This window comes from Glycine soja, chromosome 3 (genome assembly GCF_004193775.1).
Source record: "Glycine soja cultivar W05 chromosome 3, ASM419377v2, whole genome shotgun sequence".
Classification (NCBI taxonomy): domain Eukaryota; kingdom Viridiplantae; phylum Streptophyta; class Magnoliopsida; order Fabales; family Fabaceae; genus Glycine; species Glycine soja.
The window spans coordinates 40,223,847-40,244,213 of record NC_041004.1 but is presented as its reverse complement, the minus strand read 5'-3'; the positions used below and the strand labels follow the sequence as shown (position 1 = coordinate 40,244,213).

Below are 20,367 nucleotides of genomic sequence, written 5' to 3'. Positions count from 1 at the left end.
AATATTCGATTCCTGTGGATAACAAAAAAAAAACGTATTTGAAAAAGTGATGTGCCACAATAAATTTCACGTCGATCAAGAAGTTATGCTTATTGGTTTCAATTTTTCATATTTTGGATCCAAGTTGAGAGGTTTTGAGGTAGAACCAAACACGCTAAAAACAAATAAAAAACTGGCGCCAGATTGTCCTATACTAACTATAGTGAATCCAAAATGATGGATTGAATGCAAAGGGAATTTGAACAAGTAGGGGTGGTAGGATAGTGAGAGATTTTGAACTCGTAGGTATAATAGCTAGGGGGAGGACCTTGACACCATTGGGAATGGACCAAATATTGGGTAGCATTTCAGGTGAACCTCGTGGAACAACACTCATGGACCAGAATGTTAACCTAGAACAAACTCGATTGTTTTCGCTGTTTCCTTGACAACAAAGCTTATCCAAATCCAAGAATCAAATATCTTGATTTCAATTTGTGCCCATTATTCTGACCGTTAGATTGTACAATTAGAAGAAAGAATTAGTGAAAATTTAGCTATAGGGTGGTCCAATTTCAGTTTGGTCCCAAAACCCTTCTTAGGGTAAGAGCTACTATAGAGTTGCAACCCTTGTGCCTGTACTAAGGGGGAAACTTTTGGGGCCAGGGCCATGTGAATTCCAAATGGTTCGGCCGAAAAAAGTTTCAATCCAAAGACTTTTGATAATTATTTTTTAAAAAAATAATAAAACGTGCCTATCGGAGGAAGATTATTGTAGCAAACAAGTTCTACATCATCAAATGGGGTTCCTTTCATTAATTTTAGGTTGACTCCCAATAGTGTGCGTATAATAAAGGAAAAAACGAGGGTTTTGACTTTACTTCCTACGAACAAACAAGACGTAAGCAAATCAAAATACTTAACGATTCCGTCTCAACTACGCAATTAAAAAAATTGGACCATAACTGATTGGAAAAATCGACACTTCATTTTAAAATTTGACATAAATATTGTTTACGCGGTTGATAAGTTTGATTATACTATGCTCTTTTGGGATATTGTCACATCTACTGCTTAAGGCCTGAATTTAAGTTACACTTAAATTAGTAAATAGTAATGATTTAACTAAAGGTTATCAATGCTTATACTATATTTTTTTTTAGCAATATACGAAAAATGTTAATCATACAGTAATTTTTAGGTGTGGGTTTAAAATAATCATTAACATTTTTTCTCCATGTTACTTTTCATCTCTTCATTTCTCTTGGTTTCCGAATCAAATTTCACTTTCAATCATAATCTAATCCCACAGGCCATAGGTTATAGGATGAAACATTGGCCAGCCTGTAAGTAAAATATATAATGGATGGACAGTCTCAAATATTTGATTTTATATTTTTAACGTAAATAGACAAAAAAAAAAATACAGATATGTAATTAACAAGGCACCACTTTAGAACTAAATGACTTCAATAAAACACTGCTAAGCACAAATTTAGTCTGAACAAGTACTCTTCTTTCTATAACAGCTAGCAACTTTTTGGCAGTTCCAGAATTATCTATTGATAAGACCGAAAACGGTTCTCTCTGACTCTAACCACGGAATCCGTTAGGCTTTGTTGCCCAGTTAGGTGACTATTCATAAAGAAGGAAAACACTGGATAGTACATATAATGATGCATGGCCACTAACCACTTTTTACATGAACATCTCTTTCAGTTATGGATGCGTAGTAATTAGTAAATGTTTTCTCCTCGACCAATTCCTTATTAGCAACGTGACATTTGGATACAATCAAAGCCGTTTTCAAGTATATTTACCCTTATAGAAAAAAGGGTCACGTGTCATAGTTTATATAAGACATCCAATAATAATAATACAACTAGAGTTCAGATTCTAGAATAGGCACAGCCCATTCATTACTGTATAAATGCTCCTTCATGTGACTTTACAAAAGTCAAAATTTGGGTATAGTGAGCTTGCCCCCCCCCCCCCAAAAAAAAATCAAAATTTCAATTGACCAAAAGGACAGAACAAAGAAGCAAAAAGGAACATACAAGGCAAGCACACTAATCCTAAAAATATCCCGGCCCCTATTAATGAATATTTTACAATTGAATGCTAAGAAAAGAATGAAAAAATAACTTTACAGCAGGGGCATGTAATGCAAGGATATGGCAAAAAATATCTAAGTTTTTTTTTTCTTCCCCCCTTTAAAGATGTACAGAAAATAAATATAAGACTGCATTTACAATTACAACCACCAATGGCAAGGACCAATAACTAATTTTGTTGTCAGCCTTGAGAAGACAAATATAGAAGCATACTACTAAGCTTCCCGTGTCTACTCGTTTAAGAATTGGAAGGCTGGATTCTCGAGAAGCTCGTCTGCTGGTTTCATGTCAGAGAAATCCTTCTCTTGCAGTGATGTAGAGAGATCATCCACTGAGAAGGGGATGCTGTAAAGAAGAAAACACCATTTGATGAACATATAGCTTATTTGCATAGTACAAACCCAAAAGATTGACATCAAACAATTGCAATAATAGTTGACCAAGTATCAATAGATCACATAAGTTGATATCACTTGAAAGAGAATAAAATAAGATAAAATGAATTAAACTCATGACAATAAGTTGGTATCAATTTATGCACTTCAACTTTTTAGGGAAGTTATTGAGAGCTTTTTTTTTTTTTATTGAGAGCTCTACGATAAAAGTTGTGAAGTACATAAGTTGATCTTAGCTTGAGAGAAGTTAAATTAATTTTACATTCTTATTTTCTTCTCCTATACGTGCCAATAAAAATTTATCCAAATGGAAGATAATTTTCCCCGCTACATAGTTCTATGCTCTAATGCCTAAAGCACGTGTTATTAACCTGGAACTGTCATCCAACAAGAAAGAATCACTCTGAGCATTGTTGGAGTCCTCAGCCATTAGCATCCTCATGCTTGAAAGGACCTGGAGGAAGATTTGAACGCATTAGTCAAGCATTTACCACTTCAGCTATGCCTTTTTCTGTTTGGCAAAAATATCGATAAAAACTTACATCTGGAGATACACTTCGAGTATTGTAGTTAGCATCCCAGTAAAGTGTACATATTCTATACAGCTGCTGGACACTCAAGATCTGGAGAAGCAGAACCAGAAGGTGAGGGGAAGAAAATGGAAAGGAAAGACATAGAGAAACATATACACTGTATAAAACATTGAGATGTAGTGAGCACAAAAGATCATGCTTTTGTGACCATGCATATATCACTATCCCTAATCTCCTTCTAATCCATCCCTTACAACTAAATGCAAACATACATATGAATTTCAGTCCTAGCAGCAGCCTCATCCACTTCCTATATTGAAGGAACTAACAACCTGCGCAACCAAGTCAACTGCTACTAGCGCAAACAAATGAATCCATAGCCCTGAGTTTTCAGCTCAACTGACACTAGCCCAATCTTTAAGATTCAGAAGTGATTACCACCACCACTCAGCTACCCCCAGGTACTGGCATCTCCAATGTTTAAAATATAAAAAAGTCCATGGAACATTATGTTGATGAGAGATGCAGGCCTCATGCACGCACTCACACATAGAGTTTGAGATGGGTATACACTTACAGGGCACAAATCATTGATGATTTCATCATAGGAAATCCTATACTTCTGATGAATAACCTGTATATAAACAATGACAACAATTAAATAACAGAGAAATAATTAAGACAGTTTGGATTTTGATCAATCCATATAAAAGAAATATTCATGAGGAAAAGAAGAAAATAGAATAAATATTCTGTCGTGTTCAATTCATCATACTTATTACAAGACTGCCACAAAGGAGGCCTAATGTCTATCTCTTTAAGTTAACATACATGATGTGCATGGTTATGCATTCTGTTAAGATATTCAGGGAAGTAATGGTAAGATAGGGAAGTGATGGTAAGATATTTGGTATCATTACGGAAATATAGTCCATTTATGGTAAGATAGGGAAGTAATGGGAAAAAGAAATGCAATGCATCGAGAATCATCATTTACAATCAAAATAATGAACCATCAGCAAAATGTGAGCACATTAAAACCATGAACAGGTGCCAAATTATCAAATAATACACACTTACCAAGAATCCAACAGCCTGTCTTATGTGCTTAAGCTCATCCCAAGATGACCCTGCATACTGCAAGTTTGTGCTCAACGCTATCAGTTGGAGCTTTTATTAAAATGTGTACAACAGTTCAAAAAGCATGGAGCAGTGCAGAACAACCTTAGGTCATCACCATATGTCAGTAAAGCCCAAGTAATATATGCACTAACTCGAGATTAACACATTACAGTAAAAGCAAAAACAATTTACCTCTTCCTTTGCTTGGCAGCACCACAGCTCTAATTCAGCTAATCCAGCTTTCACATATTCCCCATTGCTGAATGTGCAACAATCGCGACGAAGAAGAAGACTAGTAATCATTTGAGCAAAAGAGGTGTTAACCTTTCCACATTTTAAGGGGAAAAAACCATTATGATGGGGGAAAAAGTGTTAATGGATGTATGCAAAAACTACTTACCTATTGAAGAGTTGCACGTTAATATATGAGAATGTTTGACTAAAGATCTTTTGGATAAGAACGGGGGGCACCTGAAACAGAAAAGAATATATCGTGTTTCAGCAATTTTCAGAATATGGAATGGAAGTAGCTAATGGAGGTAATTGCTCAGTATTCAGAACTTAATAAATGGCAATTTCTCTTCTTACAAAGTTCTCTTTCAGTGTACAGAGGAGCATATTGAGGGATTCAATAATACTCTGCCAGTGAACCATTGGGGAATCCTTAGCAAGGGATCGGTTAGAACGTAACCCTCCTTTTGATGTTCTTGGTGCCTACATATCAACAATGAGATTTGCATAAGGAACAGAATAAAAACATATACAAAAAAAAATATTGGGTTCAGAAGTCAGAATCCTTTTTGAAATTTCTAGAAAATATCTCTACGAGGTAATTATACAGGGATAAACAATGATAATGATATATGACGAGATATTGTATCCTACTTTGTCCAGGCAACTTGAGTTGAACAATTGATCAATAGATTTCAACACACCTGGATGCATAATGCAAGAATCGGTGTTAAATCCTTCTTCAAATTATCCCGAATGATGCCATATATTTTCTCAAAATAGGCTGTGAGCTGTTGCTTGAAAAGCAAAGCAGGGTATTTAGCCTCTACCTTGCGTACAACATCTGCTGGAGGGGCAGCAAGGTTGGCAGAAGAAGGTGATGAAAGAAAACTCTGCAATTTACCCTTGAATAAATGAGTGTAGTTATTCAAGTGTTAAATGAAAATCATATTACATACAATTTAAGAAATATCCAATACCATGGTCATTCTTCCAAAGAGAGATGTCGGATTAGGCGGTTTTCTAGCTGGGGTAGCATTTGCTGAACTCCCAGATTTCAGGCTTTGTTCAAGTAAAAACAATAACGCAGATGTATTTGACAGCCAATAGGCCATATGATCATTGTCGTCTTGATTCTGTACGGTAAAAAAGAGAGTAGGGCAGAAGAAAGACAAGATGAGTGCTCAAACACTTTTTGTTACTATACCAGAAAAAACCATAAATATAGAATATCATACTAAAAATTAAGATCACAGCATTTAAAATTACAACAGCCACAAAATAATTTATCATTCAATGAATAAACATATAAATAGGTTCATTAACTCTTCAAAGAAATGTATAGAGGGATAATTAGAAGTTAGAACAATAAAAGACTGACCAAAGCAGCATTCAAACTTGCATATATAATTTCTAACACCAATAATTTCACAGAAAAATACCCTTGAACAAGAATTAAACTAAATAAATAAACACAAAAACGGACACTCCTACCACCAACACAGCAGTTATTAACTGATAATCAACATTACATTCCACTAGACTGCACATTCAGTAACTTTTGTAATAGACCAAATTAGAATAATCAGCACAGTTATGATATGGGGTGAGAGTCTAAAAGAGATTAAATTTGTAATCATGTGATTTGAGTAGTCCCTAGGCTGCATGATTGATGAAACTCCCTCAACAGGAAGAGGAGAGGATAAAGAAACAAAATATTTTCGGTGTAAGGTGATTTTTTTCACTACCATGAACTTGGTTTCCATGGCTTCAACTTTTTACTTTTGGATTATCTAGCTGGAACTTCTTTTTAGTTAGTACCCTGAAATCTAATGCCATTACTTGACTTTATTGACAGCGTCAATTTTAATGGTTAAACATTCTATAGTTTTTAACATCTTTTGAGGTTCTAGATCTTCAAAACTTCACATTTATAACAGATCCTACTCTAATTTAAAGCATATATAGAAAACAGATTATTAAAATGACTGCTAAAAGTGACCAGCTTCTGTTGACTAGTCTAGCTTTACTGTTTTTATGGAAGGAGGAAAGAATCATGCTTTTTGTGGTAATGTGCAATCTACGCCACACTTTAGTTCTTTTTAGATTGAAAGTCTCACATCTTTGAAGGAGATTTTTTTGGATGAGCAGCTTTGGCTTCTTCTTGGTGTAGAAAAGAGTCCATTTTTATAGAGGTTTCTCTAACAGATATGAGTAGCTTTGCTTCATTATGGTTTCCTATGTTCTTTACTTTTTTTCTTTTTTAACAAGAATATATTATCCTCCTACATTTGTAATCATCTTCACCATCATAATGGATTTCTTTAACTTCCCCCAAGAAAAAGCTCATTTTTTTAATCATATACTCATACTCCCATTGCACCATTTGAAAGTGCTCTTCAAAACAGCTGTTTGGAGGAACCAGATTGCTAGATAAAATAGAAGAAAAAGAGCAACCAAAACAAATTTATCAGAAACTTATAAGTTTTTAAGAATTGGGGCTCCTTATATTATCATGTGCCATAAAGTATAATTCAGAATAAAGTAATTACATCACCTCAATTTCGGAACCAATCATTTGGATAAGGCGATCAAATACACTAGTTCTTTCAGCTTCAAATGATTTCCAGTGGAGAAGACATTTGTAAATGGTGAATGCAGCAATGGGTTTTCCATGGTTGAAGCCAATATTTTTCATAACACAATTGACAAGTGAATCAACACTCTCCTACAGTGAACAAGAATTTACATTGAGAATAGTATTTTTGCATGAAAAATAATGACAACAAACAAAATTCAATTCCTAATTTTAAGCACATACATGTTGTCGTTCAATGTAAGATCTTCTCAATTTACTGTCTGATTCAGTACCAAATTGTTTCACAGGTGTAACAAATGTATCCTGCAAACATAACTCATTTTATATTCCATATTCCATTAAACACAGTCAAATGTTACAGAAGGCACACAGAAGCAATAGTAAAGAATACTTACAACAGCTTTCTTCTCTTCTGCTGCATGGTGACCATTTTCTAACTTCTGCACATAAAAATGTCAATATTTCTATAGATGTATATTTACTTAGAGAAAATGAGGACTTATATACCTTAACTAGAATAAATTACCTCATCCAATGGGGAAGACAAGTGCTCTGCTATTGTTTTCACAGATGAGTTTAAAAGAGATTGTTTCTGAAGAATATGGTTTGCAGATTCCATGTCTATGAATTTCTCTTCAAGCCTATCAATATTAATTAAAACAAGAAAATGGTCATGATGATAGAGATCTTGTAACAGAAAATAGAGGATGAATGATAATCATTACAACACAAGATACAAAAATTGGTTCAAAACTTCAAATGATGTTAAATTAAATATTTATCCTAAATCAACAATGTTTAATCACAAATAAAACCTTTGCATAGCAGTCTTCAACTGGATTACTTTTGATTCTGCATCCAAAGCTTGCTTCAACCTTTCTTCACCAACTTTGTTTGCCTCTTCATACCTTTTTTCCGTTTCATCAATTTTCTTTTCCAATGAACTCACCATGTTCTGCAACAGACTCCATGAAGCACTATCTTAATAATACAATATGGCAACATATCTTAACACAAAATGTGAGGATATCCTAAGTGTATCAATACAGAAATACTTTCTTGAAATAAAGCACAGGTATCTATGCCATAACCACTTCACCTTGAGTTTCTCATTCTCACTTCTGAGCTTTTCCAACAAAGCATTGTCAACAACTGGAACTTCCTGTATGACAGGCACTCTCTCTGCTGCTCTTTTTGTAGCCTCCTTCTCCTTTTCAAGAAGGAACTTAGTTTCTTTAAACTGAAGTTGCATCTCTTGCAAAGCAGATTGTAATCTTTGATTTTCTTGTGCTTTTGCTTCTTCAATGTCAACCTATATTTATTATTAGAGGTTTAAGAATCTTTGAAGATACTAAATAATGTGTTATTGATCTCTTACATCTTTCTCAGAAAAAGCCCGGACAAAATCCCTTTTCATCGATAACATAAATCAATTCACTCCATTAGGGAAGTTTCTAAAACAAGTATTGAGGTTCTCAGAAAAAGCACAAGACAAAATCCTTCTGCATCAATTACACAGATCAATTTCACTTGGAAAGTTTCTAAAACAAGTATTGCTACAGTGCTAACAGAGCATACTGTGATATTTTACTCATACTAATTGGACAGGGTTGATTCATACTACTGGAAAATTGCCAGTTTACCACATTAAAGTTATTTCTGTTAGCAGTTAGTACTGACAAAACCATAGTAATTTACCCTCAAACGTTTTTCCAGCTGCAATCTCAATGTAAGGTCTTCAACTTGCTTTTCAAGCTTATTTTTGGCAGCTTGGAGAGCTCCAGTTTCTCTTGCAGCCTGCAAGAAAAATAAAAATCTCAATCACTATAATAACAAAAACAAAAATGGTGAATACACAACCTTAACTCTTTAAGATGTATTATGAAAAACTTCCCTTCACCAAAAAAAAAAACATGTACTTTTTTCTTCTAGCAAAATGTGTACAAATTGACTCTTACAGTTATGATTTCTGGGCAAGCACTTTTTAAGGTTAAAAAATCAGAGAGTTGTATCCCCAACATATTACCTCTTCATGTGACAATGTAACCAGTTAACCCAAGCAATATATGCAACAATACTGCTTTGCTGAGATATGTAATCTGATTTCACATCTTGTTAGATGTGAGGATATTGTTGAGTTGGGACTAAGGTGAGAAAAGGTCAGTGGTCGGTCCACTTAGGACTTTGGAGTATGGTAATATTGCTCAGTTACTTAAAGTGAAGTATATGTCAATGGCAGGCAAAGAATAGAAAACTAATTGAAGGGGAAATTTTGAGTAATCAAGAGTTAATGGTGAAATTGAATTATGACTTCTACTAGTGTAATGGTGTCCCTTATAAAATTTTACTGTCATCTGCATTTCCCATGACACTTTTCCTGTTGCAAAGATTCCAATCCTTTTTGGCCTTCAGGATTTATAGAGCTAGAGCCCTTAATATCCTCTTGTCAATTTTTTTTTATAAATTTCCTATTTGCTAACTAGAAACTCAAAACGAAAAGGCATGCAGACTCACAGACGAGAGCCAGCAAAGCTTTGGGTACACAGAATTATTTTACAATATCCCCACTATGCGTGATATTTGACTGCATTCTGCAGAGCTTTTACAACATGGTAGTTTGAAATAAGAATGCTTTGTAATGAATCCTTTTTGAACAAATGAGGTAGACTATTAGAGGTGATCCGTATCATAGAGACAATGGATCAAACCATGTGGGAAATTATTGATTGTGGGCATAGAGAATTGAAAATGAGAAACTTACAGCAAAAATATAGGTAGTACCTACTAAGAAATCCAAGATAAATTAGCACATGCATGCGCGGGCTTAAAAAAACTCTGGCTAGAGGAGTATAATTGCAGTAGTTTTCACAGTCCAAAAGTTGCTGAATGAAACAGAAATTTTGTGCAGCCTAACGAAGTTGTGGCATTGAGAATTTTACAGTAGTACAATGAATATGGATGAGCTTGGAATGTGATGAGGGGTTCTCATGTACAAGGCAGTTTAACACATCAAAACATGTTTTTCTTCTGACTATGCCCCAAAAGTAGTTAAAATGTTTCCTAGTAATTACTTGCTACTTAAATAACCTTATGCTATAAATTCTGAAGGGCTTATGCCACTAACCAATCAATACACCAATGAATTCGTTGAATTCTAAATTCACTTTTCATGACTATTATCTTGGGTCCTTTCATTAATATGATATTGATAGAACTGGACCAGAAATAGAGGAAAGATCGTGTATATTTAAATTGAATGCTACCAGCAACAATGGTTACAAACACTGATGAGTTTGAGGTCTCATCACCCTCCTACTATTCCCCAATTTTCTCTCTGACCTCTAACTAATTTCTCCCAATTCTATTTATAGTTTCTTAACTAATTAACAGTTAGTTATCCTAGCTGTCCTAACTAACTGACAGCTCTTTAACTCTTCCAAGGATATCTCCTAACATGCACCTTTCCCAATCTATCAAATATTTATTAACTCACAATTTTACTTAACATTTCATTAACGGATTCAGAGGATCAAGGAGTTACATTAAAGGAGCTTACCATCTTGAGCTTTCGCAATTCTCGCTGAGCAACTTTTCCTCTCCATGCACATTGCGTTGCAATTGCTGCCTTCTTCAATTTTGCAAAATGAAGTTCTGCCAAGTATTTCCGGCAGTGGCTCTACAATACACAAAATCAGCAGTGTTGGAATAACATACTATTTGAAACCAAAATAAAAATTTAAAGCTAAGGTCAGCAATAATGTTGTATAGAATGCATGAACAAGTATAGTAAAAATGTTCAAAATATTTTCTAATGATGGCTCTTCAAAATACCTGAATGGCAATTGCTGCTTTAGTCTGCCTTCTAAAGTGTAGCTCAGAACGAGCAGCCATCCCCTGCATACCAGTCTGGATAGAAACAGCAGAGGTATACAAATCTTTGTATGCCTTCCGAGCAATATGCATGCGGAAGCACCTCTGAATCACCAAACTAGAAGCCTCCTGCCGCATTCCCTCATAAACTTGCCGAGCAAGTTGTCCTGCAATCAGTACAAAAAAAGTCTGACTTCAAAAATCTAAATTTTCCCCCAAATCCAATCTGAGCTAATATTTCAAGAAGCAATGAGCAGACCTCTGCACGCAGCTTGAATCTGCACAGTAGACAAACGAAGCAAGATGAAACTTTGGCGGGCCAAATAGGAACGGACTTTTCTCTGAATAATGCTTGCTGACCTTCCTAAGATTTCACTTCTACGGGTATCTAGCTCTGCCATCTGACCAGCTCGAAGAAACACCTTTGTCTTACCAATCTGTGGCAATAAACAGAACCAATAAATTAGAAAAAAGATAATATAAGCCTCATATCACCAATCAGCAATTGTTTAATGCAATGGCAAATATCATTACAGTAAGTACAGATGGGCATAATCAGCAATCCATGTTCGGTATATACTTGACTACATGAAACAGTGATCATTCCTAAACCTAAACTACATTTTCCAAATTTACTGTTAGTAGATGTGAATCATGCAAGGAGGGCAAAAAAGGAAAGGTAACCAGTTCTCCAAGGAGAGAGAAAAAAGACTCTCAAAGAAGAAAAGTTTTGATCACATAGTAAGAGTTACCTGATAGCCTTCGAGTCCAACATTCTTTAGAATCCTCTTGCAAGCAGTGACCTCATCAGAACTAACATAATTAAAATATGAAAAAGGTAAGCATTTTCAGAATAATGATAAGAATGACTGATAAGATGAGCAATTCAGATACCTTCCAGTCAATGCTTCAGGTGAAAGAAGGCTAAATCGATCCACAAATTCATCAAAGGTTTTTCTAGTAGGATACCCAGCACAGCTTATCCTAATTGCTTCCATAACTCCCTACAACCAGTGAATTATATACTAATAAGAAAAAACTCATGTAATATCAGGTTGAACTTCAATTACAGCACAAACTATATTGTAAAAGAAAAAAGGGATAAAATACTAGCAGTCTTACCCCACAACGTAGTTGCAGCAGAACATTTTTATTCTCAAAAATTGATGGCTTAAGAAGATTATTGGGTTTTACACAACGAATGTAGTGTGGCTCAGTGGCACTGAGAGTTTCAAGTAAAGATTGCAATTGTTGCTGCAGGACAAATGAACAGTTTTCACAAACCCAAAGATTAAGCAAGAAAGACAAAAAAAAGTTGGTTTTCAAATAAAAGTAAACCAACCAACCTTAAATCGTGAACCGATTGAAGAGAACTTTGATTGTTTAGAAGATTCTTCGGGAGAAGGGGGAAACAAGCCTGATACAAAGGGGCATTTGGAAGCATAAAGAAGGGCCTGGTGCTCTGCAACAACATAATCCTTGTTCTTGTCGAGGAACAATTCAGTTTGATAAGTGACCTACAAATGACAGAGATTAAGGATACATGTAGTGCAAAGAAGGAACAGATCACATACAGCATTCTGGAGTCTGAACGTGTACTTATACTAATATGTATCCTATTTATTATTTATTATTTGTTATATCTCTGAATGAAAAAATTAAAACTTTATGAACTTACATCTCCTGCATAATGGCAAATTGTGAAGTCACTACGTGATAATTTAGGCTTGCTAAACCTTTTGTGATTTTTGAAGGTCTGATACAGCTTTTGGGCAAAAGTTTCATGTGTAGATCTAGGAAACATACTGCATAGTACAAACACATACAGCTATCTGAGCATCAATGAAAATAATTGAAAAAAATATGTAGGCTATCAGTACAAAGTATACCAAGCTTCATCCAGAAGAGCAATAATGCCACCAGGTTTCTGAAAATGAATACAAGAGAATTCAAGAGTCAAAATAAATTTCTAATGGTAAGTTTTTTTTTTTGCTCAGCATTTCTAATGGTAAGTAATAAATTCACTAATGGCAAACTGCAAAACAAATTGAACATTTTCTCTTTGATACATATATACAGTATACACAACCTCATTGATTTTCAAAACAGACATACGGTGAAATATATCACAGCATGAAAAGTATACTAATGTATTAATAATTTGTGAATGGCTTTTAGGTACATCCAAAAGTTCTCTTTTACCCAAATCCCCAGTTCCCATCCATCTTAATTATCTGATACTACAGTTTTCTTGTTTATTTCCAAATTCCAATGTCTAAACTGAAGACTGTTGAAAATTGTAGTCAACCATCTTTTCCACCCATGTATACTTTCTTGAAAGCGACTTCCTTCAATTTTACAATAAAAAGAAACTAGTTGTGTCTTTCATCTTCTTACTTCTATATTTACTAAAAAAAAAATAGTTTATTGTCTCTGCCTCTTGTATCTTAAAAACAACTTATCCTAAAAACAGGGGATGGAAATCAACCGGTAATTATTAAAAAAAAAGATGTTATTGTTAGTGGGTAATTGACATATTTGTATCATCTCACTGAACATGCATTTCATAAAGCCTTCACCTTCCAGGAAAAAATTCAAGATGCCTTAGCCGTCGAAAATGCTACCACCCCATCTTTCCACAAGCTAGTTTAGTAATTATATCTCCATTCACCACCATATTTAATATATATAACTTTTAACAGAATTGAATATCTTATACAAAAGCATCCACAAGAGACCAAGCCAATCAACAAAAGGATTGCAGAGTAAGAAGGGGAAACCTTTTCAATGAGATCCAGAATATCTTGATTGTCCACAAATTCAATGTAACTCCAATCAATTTCCTCTTTTTTGTATTCTTCTTGCTCCATTTTGAAAACATGCTACAGAAAAGTATATTGGAGCATTACAAGAGCATGTTAAATAATTTAAAAAAAAAAATGAGATTACTGTCCATTTCAAATATACAAGCAAAAGATACCTATAATTATAAAGAAATTAATATATTCAATAACAAACCTGATTAAAATGTTGCTGAAGCTTTTCATTGGTCAAATTAATACAAAATTGCTCAAAACTGCAAAGTACACATAATAACCAAGATAACAAACAAAATCAGCATCATTACTTTCACAAAAGGTGGAACTACAGCTTTTGTCCATTAGACTAATGCCCAGTCAAGTAGACTGCTAGCAATGAGTGATGGAAAAGAACAGCATTTCATCAAAATGGAGTTTAACAGCAAACCAAAAGAATGGATGGATTTATCGCATAAGCATTCTTAATCACAAACCAGGTTATAATGAACTAAGGATAGACTAAATGATATCACAAATTCAATCTAGCTTCTCAGTATATGACAACTGGTAGAGGAGGACATCATTGACTCCTATAGGTTTTACTGAATGTGTGTCTAAACAAGATCACACAGCTCTGTATATGTAATATATTTACAATAAATACAAATAAATGTGATTGCTTATTCTAAGCCTAATCAGCTACTAATTAGGGATTCTACCACTAATTCTAGCAACTCCCAAACAATCTGTAAGTTTCCTGGAGTAACTGTTCACTTGAAGACTCGCCCATGTTAATTACCAACAAAGTAGCGGTTACAAACCTGTTAGTTTTGAAACTCTCAAAACCATAAATATCCAGCACGCCAATTAAGGATTTAGACTCGGGGTCTTGACCAATAGAATTATTAATTTTATCAACCAACCTACAAAAGCAAGACAGGAAATTACAGAAACAGAGATTAACACTTGGAGAAAATTGGCCAAACATGGTAACACTAACCAAGGTTCAAAAATATATATCTTTAACCAATCTGCTCGCAGGCTTACCAGTCAAACAATCTTGTATACACAATCTTAGCCAAGGCATCTCGGCTAAGTGCAGCAGCTTCCGGATCCAGCCATTTTGTAATTGTTTCATCACGAGTAACAATTACACGTTTGCAAAGAGAATCTTCAAGTGCCTTTGCATCACACCTGAATAAAAATTATGAGCTAAAAAGATGACATGGAAACCTTAAAACAATGCAAGTGTGCAACGCTTGCTCACATGAAAAGCTCAGCAGCAGTCTGTAGATGGAACCAAGATTTTTCATCTTTGGGCACAGATGAGTCTATCTCCTTCCCTTTGGCAAATTCAATGTTGCCAAGATGCAAAATTGCAGCAACAACTTTAAATATTGCATCCTGAAGAGCAATGGTAGACATGGAAAAACAAAGCATTGAATCATAAGTCAAGCTTGAAGAAACGGAAAATAAACATAAATAAAATCCCTACAAACCTGCTCCTCAGAACTTATTCCAACAATATCCATTGCTCTCCTTGTATCCCTATATTCTTTAGATTCATCAAACCCTTCCAACTCAAAGCAATTTGATTGATTCAGATAATGAAACATTCTTGGATCTCCTAATTTGTACTTTTTAATATCCTGTCAAAGAGGACCAGATAATAGACGTAAATAAAATAAAAAAGAGTTAAGCACAAATTTACCAATAAAGAACTTCCAAATCATTTTGCTAATACAGACACATCTTACGACAAAAAAAAAAAAAACATTAAAGTTAAGCATACATAGAGATTATGAGAGGAAAGGAAATCAGCTCTTATTTTCCATCAAAGTTCTCTTCAAGTCCATTTTCACAGTTTTTTATAATGGTAAGTTACTCACATTTATGATTCGATCCAGAAACAAATTAATGTAAGCAAAATAGTTTCCGTACCTCTGGAGGTGCAGCACAGAGCATGTAGAAACAATGATAGTTCCTCTCTGGATCTGACACCTGGCAAACACGTGATCTTTCAAGCAGATAAGTCCTGATAGCAGCCCCTGATATTCTTCCACTCTGGTCAAATTGAATCTCCACAAACTTACCAAAACGACTGCAGAAGTCCCAAGTGAGAAAATAAAATTAGACAAGATGGCAAAAAATTTGCAATATAACTATATAAGCTGTAAACTTACAATTATTTCCCACCTTGAATTATTGTTCCTAACAGTCTTTGCATTGCCAAAGGCTTCTAGAACAGGATTGGACTGCAAAAAGAGTTAAGCTGAATGGACAGAAGTTAAGGTTTACAAAATAAATCAGCTTTGTAAATGTCGAATTTTCTTACCTCCAAGACCTTTTGCTCAACAGTTCTACCTTCAGCAACAGCAGCTCTCCCACCCATGTAAGCAAGATACCTCATGAGCAACTTGGTACTTTCTGTTTTACCAGCTCCACTTTCACCACTAACCAATATTGACTGGCTGATTCCCTCATTTATCATAAGCCTATATACATAATAATTTATATAGTCAGACTCTTAAACCAATAGCATGATCTATTTGCAGGACAGATATGAAAACTACCTATATGCTGCATCTGCAACAGCAAAGGGATGTGGATTTAGCTCACCAAAAGCTGCTCCTTTATATTGGGCCATCATATGGCTATCATATAAATGAGGAAGCTTTATGAAAGGGTTCACAGCAATTAATATATTCCCGGTGTAAGTCTGGGAGCAAAATATTAGTCAGCACTTGTCAATACAGTTTGAAAATATGAAGATACTAACAAATGCAAAATAAAGGGAACCATTCCCCCCATGCAACAGACACAAGCTTTGAAGAGTTGGAAACTGTAATGCATACATAAATTTCATTTATATCATATCTTGATCTCAGATTATCTAGGACTCCAGGTTCATGCAGGTATGCAAGCTTTGTCATATCATCCACTCCACTTGGTGGGACTTCTGTATCTTTATGATAAATACTGGAAGCTTTAACAACAACCTGCAAATTTCAAGACAAACAAGAGCAATGCAAAAATTCACAAATCGTAAACATTAGAAAGTTTCAAATTTGAAGTTAACTTAAAAATGTATTTATAGTATACCAAATACACCAAATAAAAGTACAGACATCGTGCAAAACAAGAACAAGTATTTTCAAACTTTCAATAAGACACATATCTTTATTATGATATGCTTCAAAGGTTCCCACCAGTCATTCATGTTCAAGAAATCAATGTACTCGAAGTAAAACCAGTAAGATTGAAAGAACATGAAAATGAATTAGTGAGGATTAGCTTTTAGCAAATACTACAAAGTACACTAACCGTCTTCCCTGAAGTGCAAAGGACTTTAATTTCTTCTCCTTTAACCTCCAAGACCTCACTATCTATCCAAGCGACATCAGGATCCTCCACCCAAATATGGGACCCAACTACAGGATTGGCAACCACAGCCTAAAATGAAGAGTGTCACAACTTAATTGTACAAACTCAAACAGAATTCAGTAACTCGCAAATGAAATTTTATGCATAATCAAATAACTATTGTGAAACTCATAAACAGCGAGTATTGGGTAAAAGGAAAAGTCAAGTTCTCTCTCTTAAATCTTAAATCCCACAGAATTGTAACATATCTCCAAACATGCACACTAGAAAAAAGCAATACAACATAATTGCTAGTTTTTTACAAAAAATGTAAAGGATCATTTGTTTGCATAAAATGTTTTCTATTTTCACTTTTAATTACAAATGTCACCTTGTTTTTACTTTGTTTGCTGTTTTCAAAAGTTTACAATGAAATAGTAAAAACAACTTTCTCAAAAGTTAGTTTAAAAAAATGGTGAAAACAATAAAAAAAAATGACTATTTCCCATGCAAATCTTTAAAAAAAAAAAGTTAAAATACGTTGACATTTTCTCAAACCAAACAGCTCCTGACTTTTCTGTAGAAAGTCATAAAGAGAACGGCTCAAGCAGTATGTAAGAATTCCATAATGTGCCCTAGACTGAGGAGTGGGTTTAATTTAAACCCATGTGGTTGAAAGTATCACTAGATTGTTAGAAACGTTCAGTGTTTCATAAAATGTGTTTTGAGAAGACCATCATAAATCTAGTTCTTCCATCGCAGCTCATCTGCGTATTAACTATTTCCTATTGTGAAACAGCATCTATGAAATTTTAAATATAATCTCAGTAGAAGAAAATAACAAATTCAATGAAGGAGGTCAATCAATGTCACTCAAGTTAAATAAAATTTCTTTGGTATGAAAAGCATGTTGCAACATAATCAGAAGAAAACCTATGCACATCTAGTATTGAAGTCAACACTGATATTAACCAAAATAGGTGAAACATATGTCATAAGATTCATGGACTAGTCAAGCTTTTCAAAAAATAAGGTAGGAAACATTGATTAAAAATAAATTATATTAACTGAAACATGAGTAACCAAAGAATAAACATCCAACATGAACAACGAAAACATTCAAAACCTACCATCACCCAATTAAATCTATTAATTGAAAATTGAAAATTATGACTAAGGGGGATTAATAAGCAATTGCCACTAGTCCTCGCCAGCCCCACAGACATGCACATTTACCCATTAAATATGTTACTTTGAAGTTAATCAACTACATTGTCAAAGAGTAAGGTCAGACCTATTCGATTAAGCTTAAAAAAAAAACAGTTATGCTTGATTATAATTATGAACCAGTTTTTTTTTAAAAAAAAAATCTTTACACTTAAATCAATGAAAAATCATCTAAACCAATCAATGATGCATAGCAATAGCAGCAACATGATGACAGAAAATTTATGGAAGTTGTAATCAGCAGCACAAAGCCTCCCTTGTGCTTCATATTTCTTTAAAGGACATCCTTAAGATGAAAAACACTATCCACTATGGAATTGAACTACTACAATATCAGTTGGCAATAAGAAACGGGCACATTCATTAAACAGTATTAGCAATCAGTTATAAGATAAACACAAAGACCCAAATCTGCCTTCTATGCTATAGCAGATCAGTCCATTAACATAGGAAAACGAGAACCCCATTTCCATCAACAAAAGAAAAACAATATCAAAAAATCCATTTGAACAAAGTGAGCTTCACGCCACTGAAAGGGAATGGAAGACTTGAAATTGACTCAACCAAGACCACAAGAGAAAATCCAAATGAATGAGAAATGAATACCATTTCTGAGAGAGATCGGATCAAAAGCTCAGCTTGCAACCGGATCTACTGGCAGCAGCTACTCCACTAATCAAAATGGAAGATCTTGCCACTCCTCTTCCACTACAACTTCCACAAAAATGCGTGTTTTACAACTCCAAATGCAGAAAAAACAAAAGGGTATATCTCTATATATTAATATTATATATATATGAACTAAGAGACAATGTGGAGGAGAAAAAAAAGAGAGAAACTCAAAACCCTTCAACAAGACCAAAACTTTTGAAGAAGAGATTAAGCCCTTGGTCTGCTGTTATCACTGGTTCAATGGTAGGCCTTGCTTTTGTTATGGGTTTTATGTTATGTTGTGTTGTGAACGCTCTCTGTTTGTAATTTGTATTTTCCCTTTTTTTTTCTTGGTTTTAAGGGCAAATATTTTAAGACAACGTCTACGGTGGACCAGTTTTATCTGTCATTGGATTAATCTGGTTTCATGATCATAACATACATCCTCTCACACAGGATTACAACATCCTCCACATCACCTCGCACCTTCTCCGACGAAGCTCACCGCCAATACCTTTGGCAACCCCTTCTCTGTCACCGCCAATAAGGCTAATCGACCGTGTTGCTTCCTGGGTGTCGACGACGACGACGGTGAGATTCGTCGTCGGAGGTGCGACGGGCTTCGAGAAGGACATTAGGATTGTCCCCATCGTCATCGTCGGCGTTGGGCTCAATCGCAAGCCCGATTTGACCATCAAAACTTGAACCCACGAGATCCTCCAGATCAAGAACAAGCTCGCCGCTAATAACGATAAATCTGAATCGCCCAAAATATGGATCCATCCAACCCTCGCAGTCTCACACTTGCTTGGTTAGATTTTATTAAAGGCAAAAACTAGGCGTTCTTGCAATACGTTGTGGTTTCATTGTTATGCTATTTCTTTTATTAATGGTTTACGTGAATGATGTGTGTTGCTTTCTGAATATTGCTCTGATCAGGGAGGGTGCGATATTTGACTTGAACCTAGAATTTGTATCAACTTTTTAATGCAAAAGTGAAGTGAATTCGTTTGACTGTAGATTCGATTGTGGAGAGTTAACTTTGGATCGGAATTTTCTCAATGTGTGCGTGAATTGAAATTTGTTGATTAATTGTGTTTTGATTTGCGAATTGAAGGTGGTCCATTCTTCAGTTTCTTTTTTCTCCGAATTCCCCTCCCTCCTCCATTTCATGACGCCAGACAGCCTCGTTGGTTTGTGGCGGCGGTGGTTGGAGATTATTGGTGAAATGGTGATGTTGAAGAGGATGGTGGGGTTCACAGGAGGAAGGGAATGATTCGATGTTGTAATCCTGTGTGAGAGGACGTATGTTATGATCATGAGATCAGATTAATCCAATGACCAATAAAACTGGTCCACCGTAGTCATATTTTGATGGGTTAAAAAAATAAAAAGATGGTGATGATGATGATGTTCGTGACATTTGGATTTAGGAGCACAGAATCGTAGTTTTAGTTAAGGTAAAAAAAAAATGAAACGTTTGCT

The 20,367-nt window shown here is 34.9% G+C and overlaps 2 protein-coding genes across 6 annotated transcripts; one reads left to right on the top strand and one right to left on the bottom strand.

Moving 5' to 3' along the window:
* Window positions 1–1,782: 1,782 nt before the first annotated feature.
* On the bottom strand, window positions 1,783–18,939 carry LOC114406982 (myosin-6-like). 4 transcript variants are annotated; one of them, XM_028369880.1, is made up of 39 exons: window positions 18,838–18,939; window positions 16,966–17,094; window positions 16,497–16,640; window positions 16,215–16,360; window positions 15,977–16,136; window positions 15,838–15,896; window positions 15,583–15,742; window positions 15,141–15,290; window positions 14,909–15,045; window positions 14,689–14,835; window positions 14,463–14,564; window positions 13,862–13,919; window positions 13,624–13,725; window positions 12,733–12,770; window positions 12,522–12,648; window positions 12,190–12,360; window positions 11,966–12,097; window positions 11,738–11,847; window positions 11,596–11,656; window positions 11,103–11,280; window positions 10,805–11,010; window positions 10,530–10,649; window positions 8,672–8,770; window positions 8,073–8,285; window positions 7,789–7,928; window positions 7,500–7,614; window positions 7,369–7,410; window positions 7,196–7,276; window positions 6,932–7,102; window positions 5,355–5,510; window positions 5,079–5,267; window positions 4,732–4,857; window positions 4,544–4,614; window positions 4,336–4,435; window positions 4,102–4,158; window positions 3,599–3,655; window positions 3,031–3,111; window positions 2,860–2,942; window positions 1,783–2,438 (listed from the first exon to the last, which is right to left on the bottom strand). In XM_028369880.1, exons 1-39 carry the CDS (start codon window positions 18,838–18,840, stop codon window positions 2,324–2,326), a joined length of 4,536 nt encoding a protein of 1,511 aa, XP_028225681.1. In that variant the 5' UTR covers window positions 18,841–18,939; the 3' UTR covers window positions 1,783–2,323. The 4 variants fall into 4 exon arrangements, with proteins under 4 accessions (XP_028225681.1, XP_028225678.1, XP_028225680.1 ...); XM_028369877.1 differs by having other exon boundaries at window positions 2,192–2,438; window positions 5,079–5,279; window positions 7,369–7,413; XM_028369879.1 differs by having other exon boundaries at window positions 2,192–2,438; window positions 7,369–7,413.
* LOC114406983 lies at window positions 18,889–19,901 on the top strand. Of its 2 annotated transcripts, none has more exons than XM_028369882.1 (2): window positions 18,889–19,146; window positions 19,339–19,901. In XM_028369882.1, exons 1-2 carry the CDS (start codon window positions 18,913–18,915, stop codon window positions 19,585–19,587), a joined length of 483 nt encoding a protein of 160 aa, XP_028225683.1. In that variant the 5' UTR covers window positions 18,889–18,912; the 3' UTR covers window positions 19,588–19,901. The 2 variants fall into 2 exon arrangements, 1 of the variants encoding a protein (XP_028225683.1); XR_003665573.1 differs by having other exon boundaries at window positions 19,037–19,146; window positions 19,244–19,901.
* The last annotated feature ends 466 nt before the right edge of the window (window positions 19,902–20,367 follow it).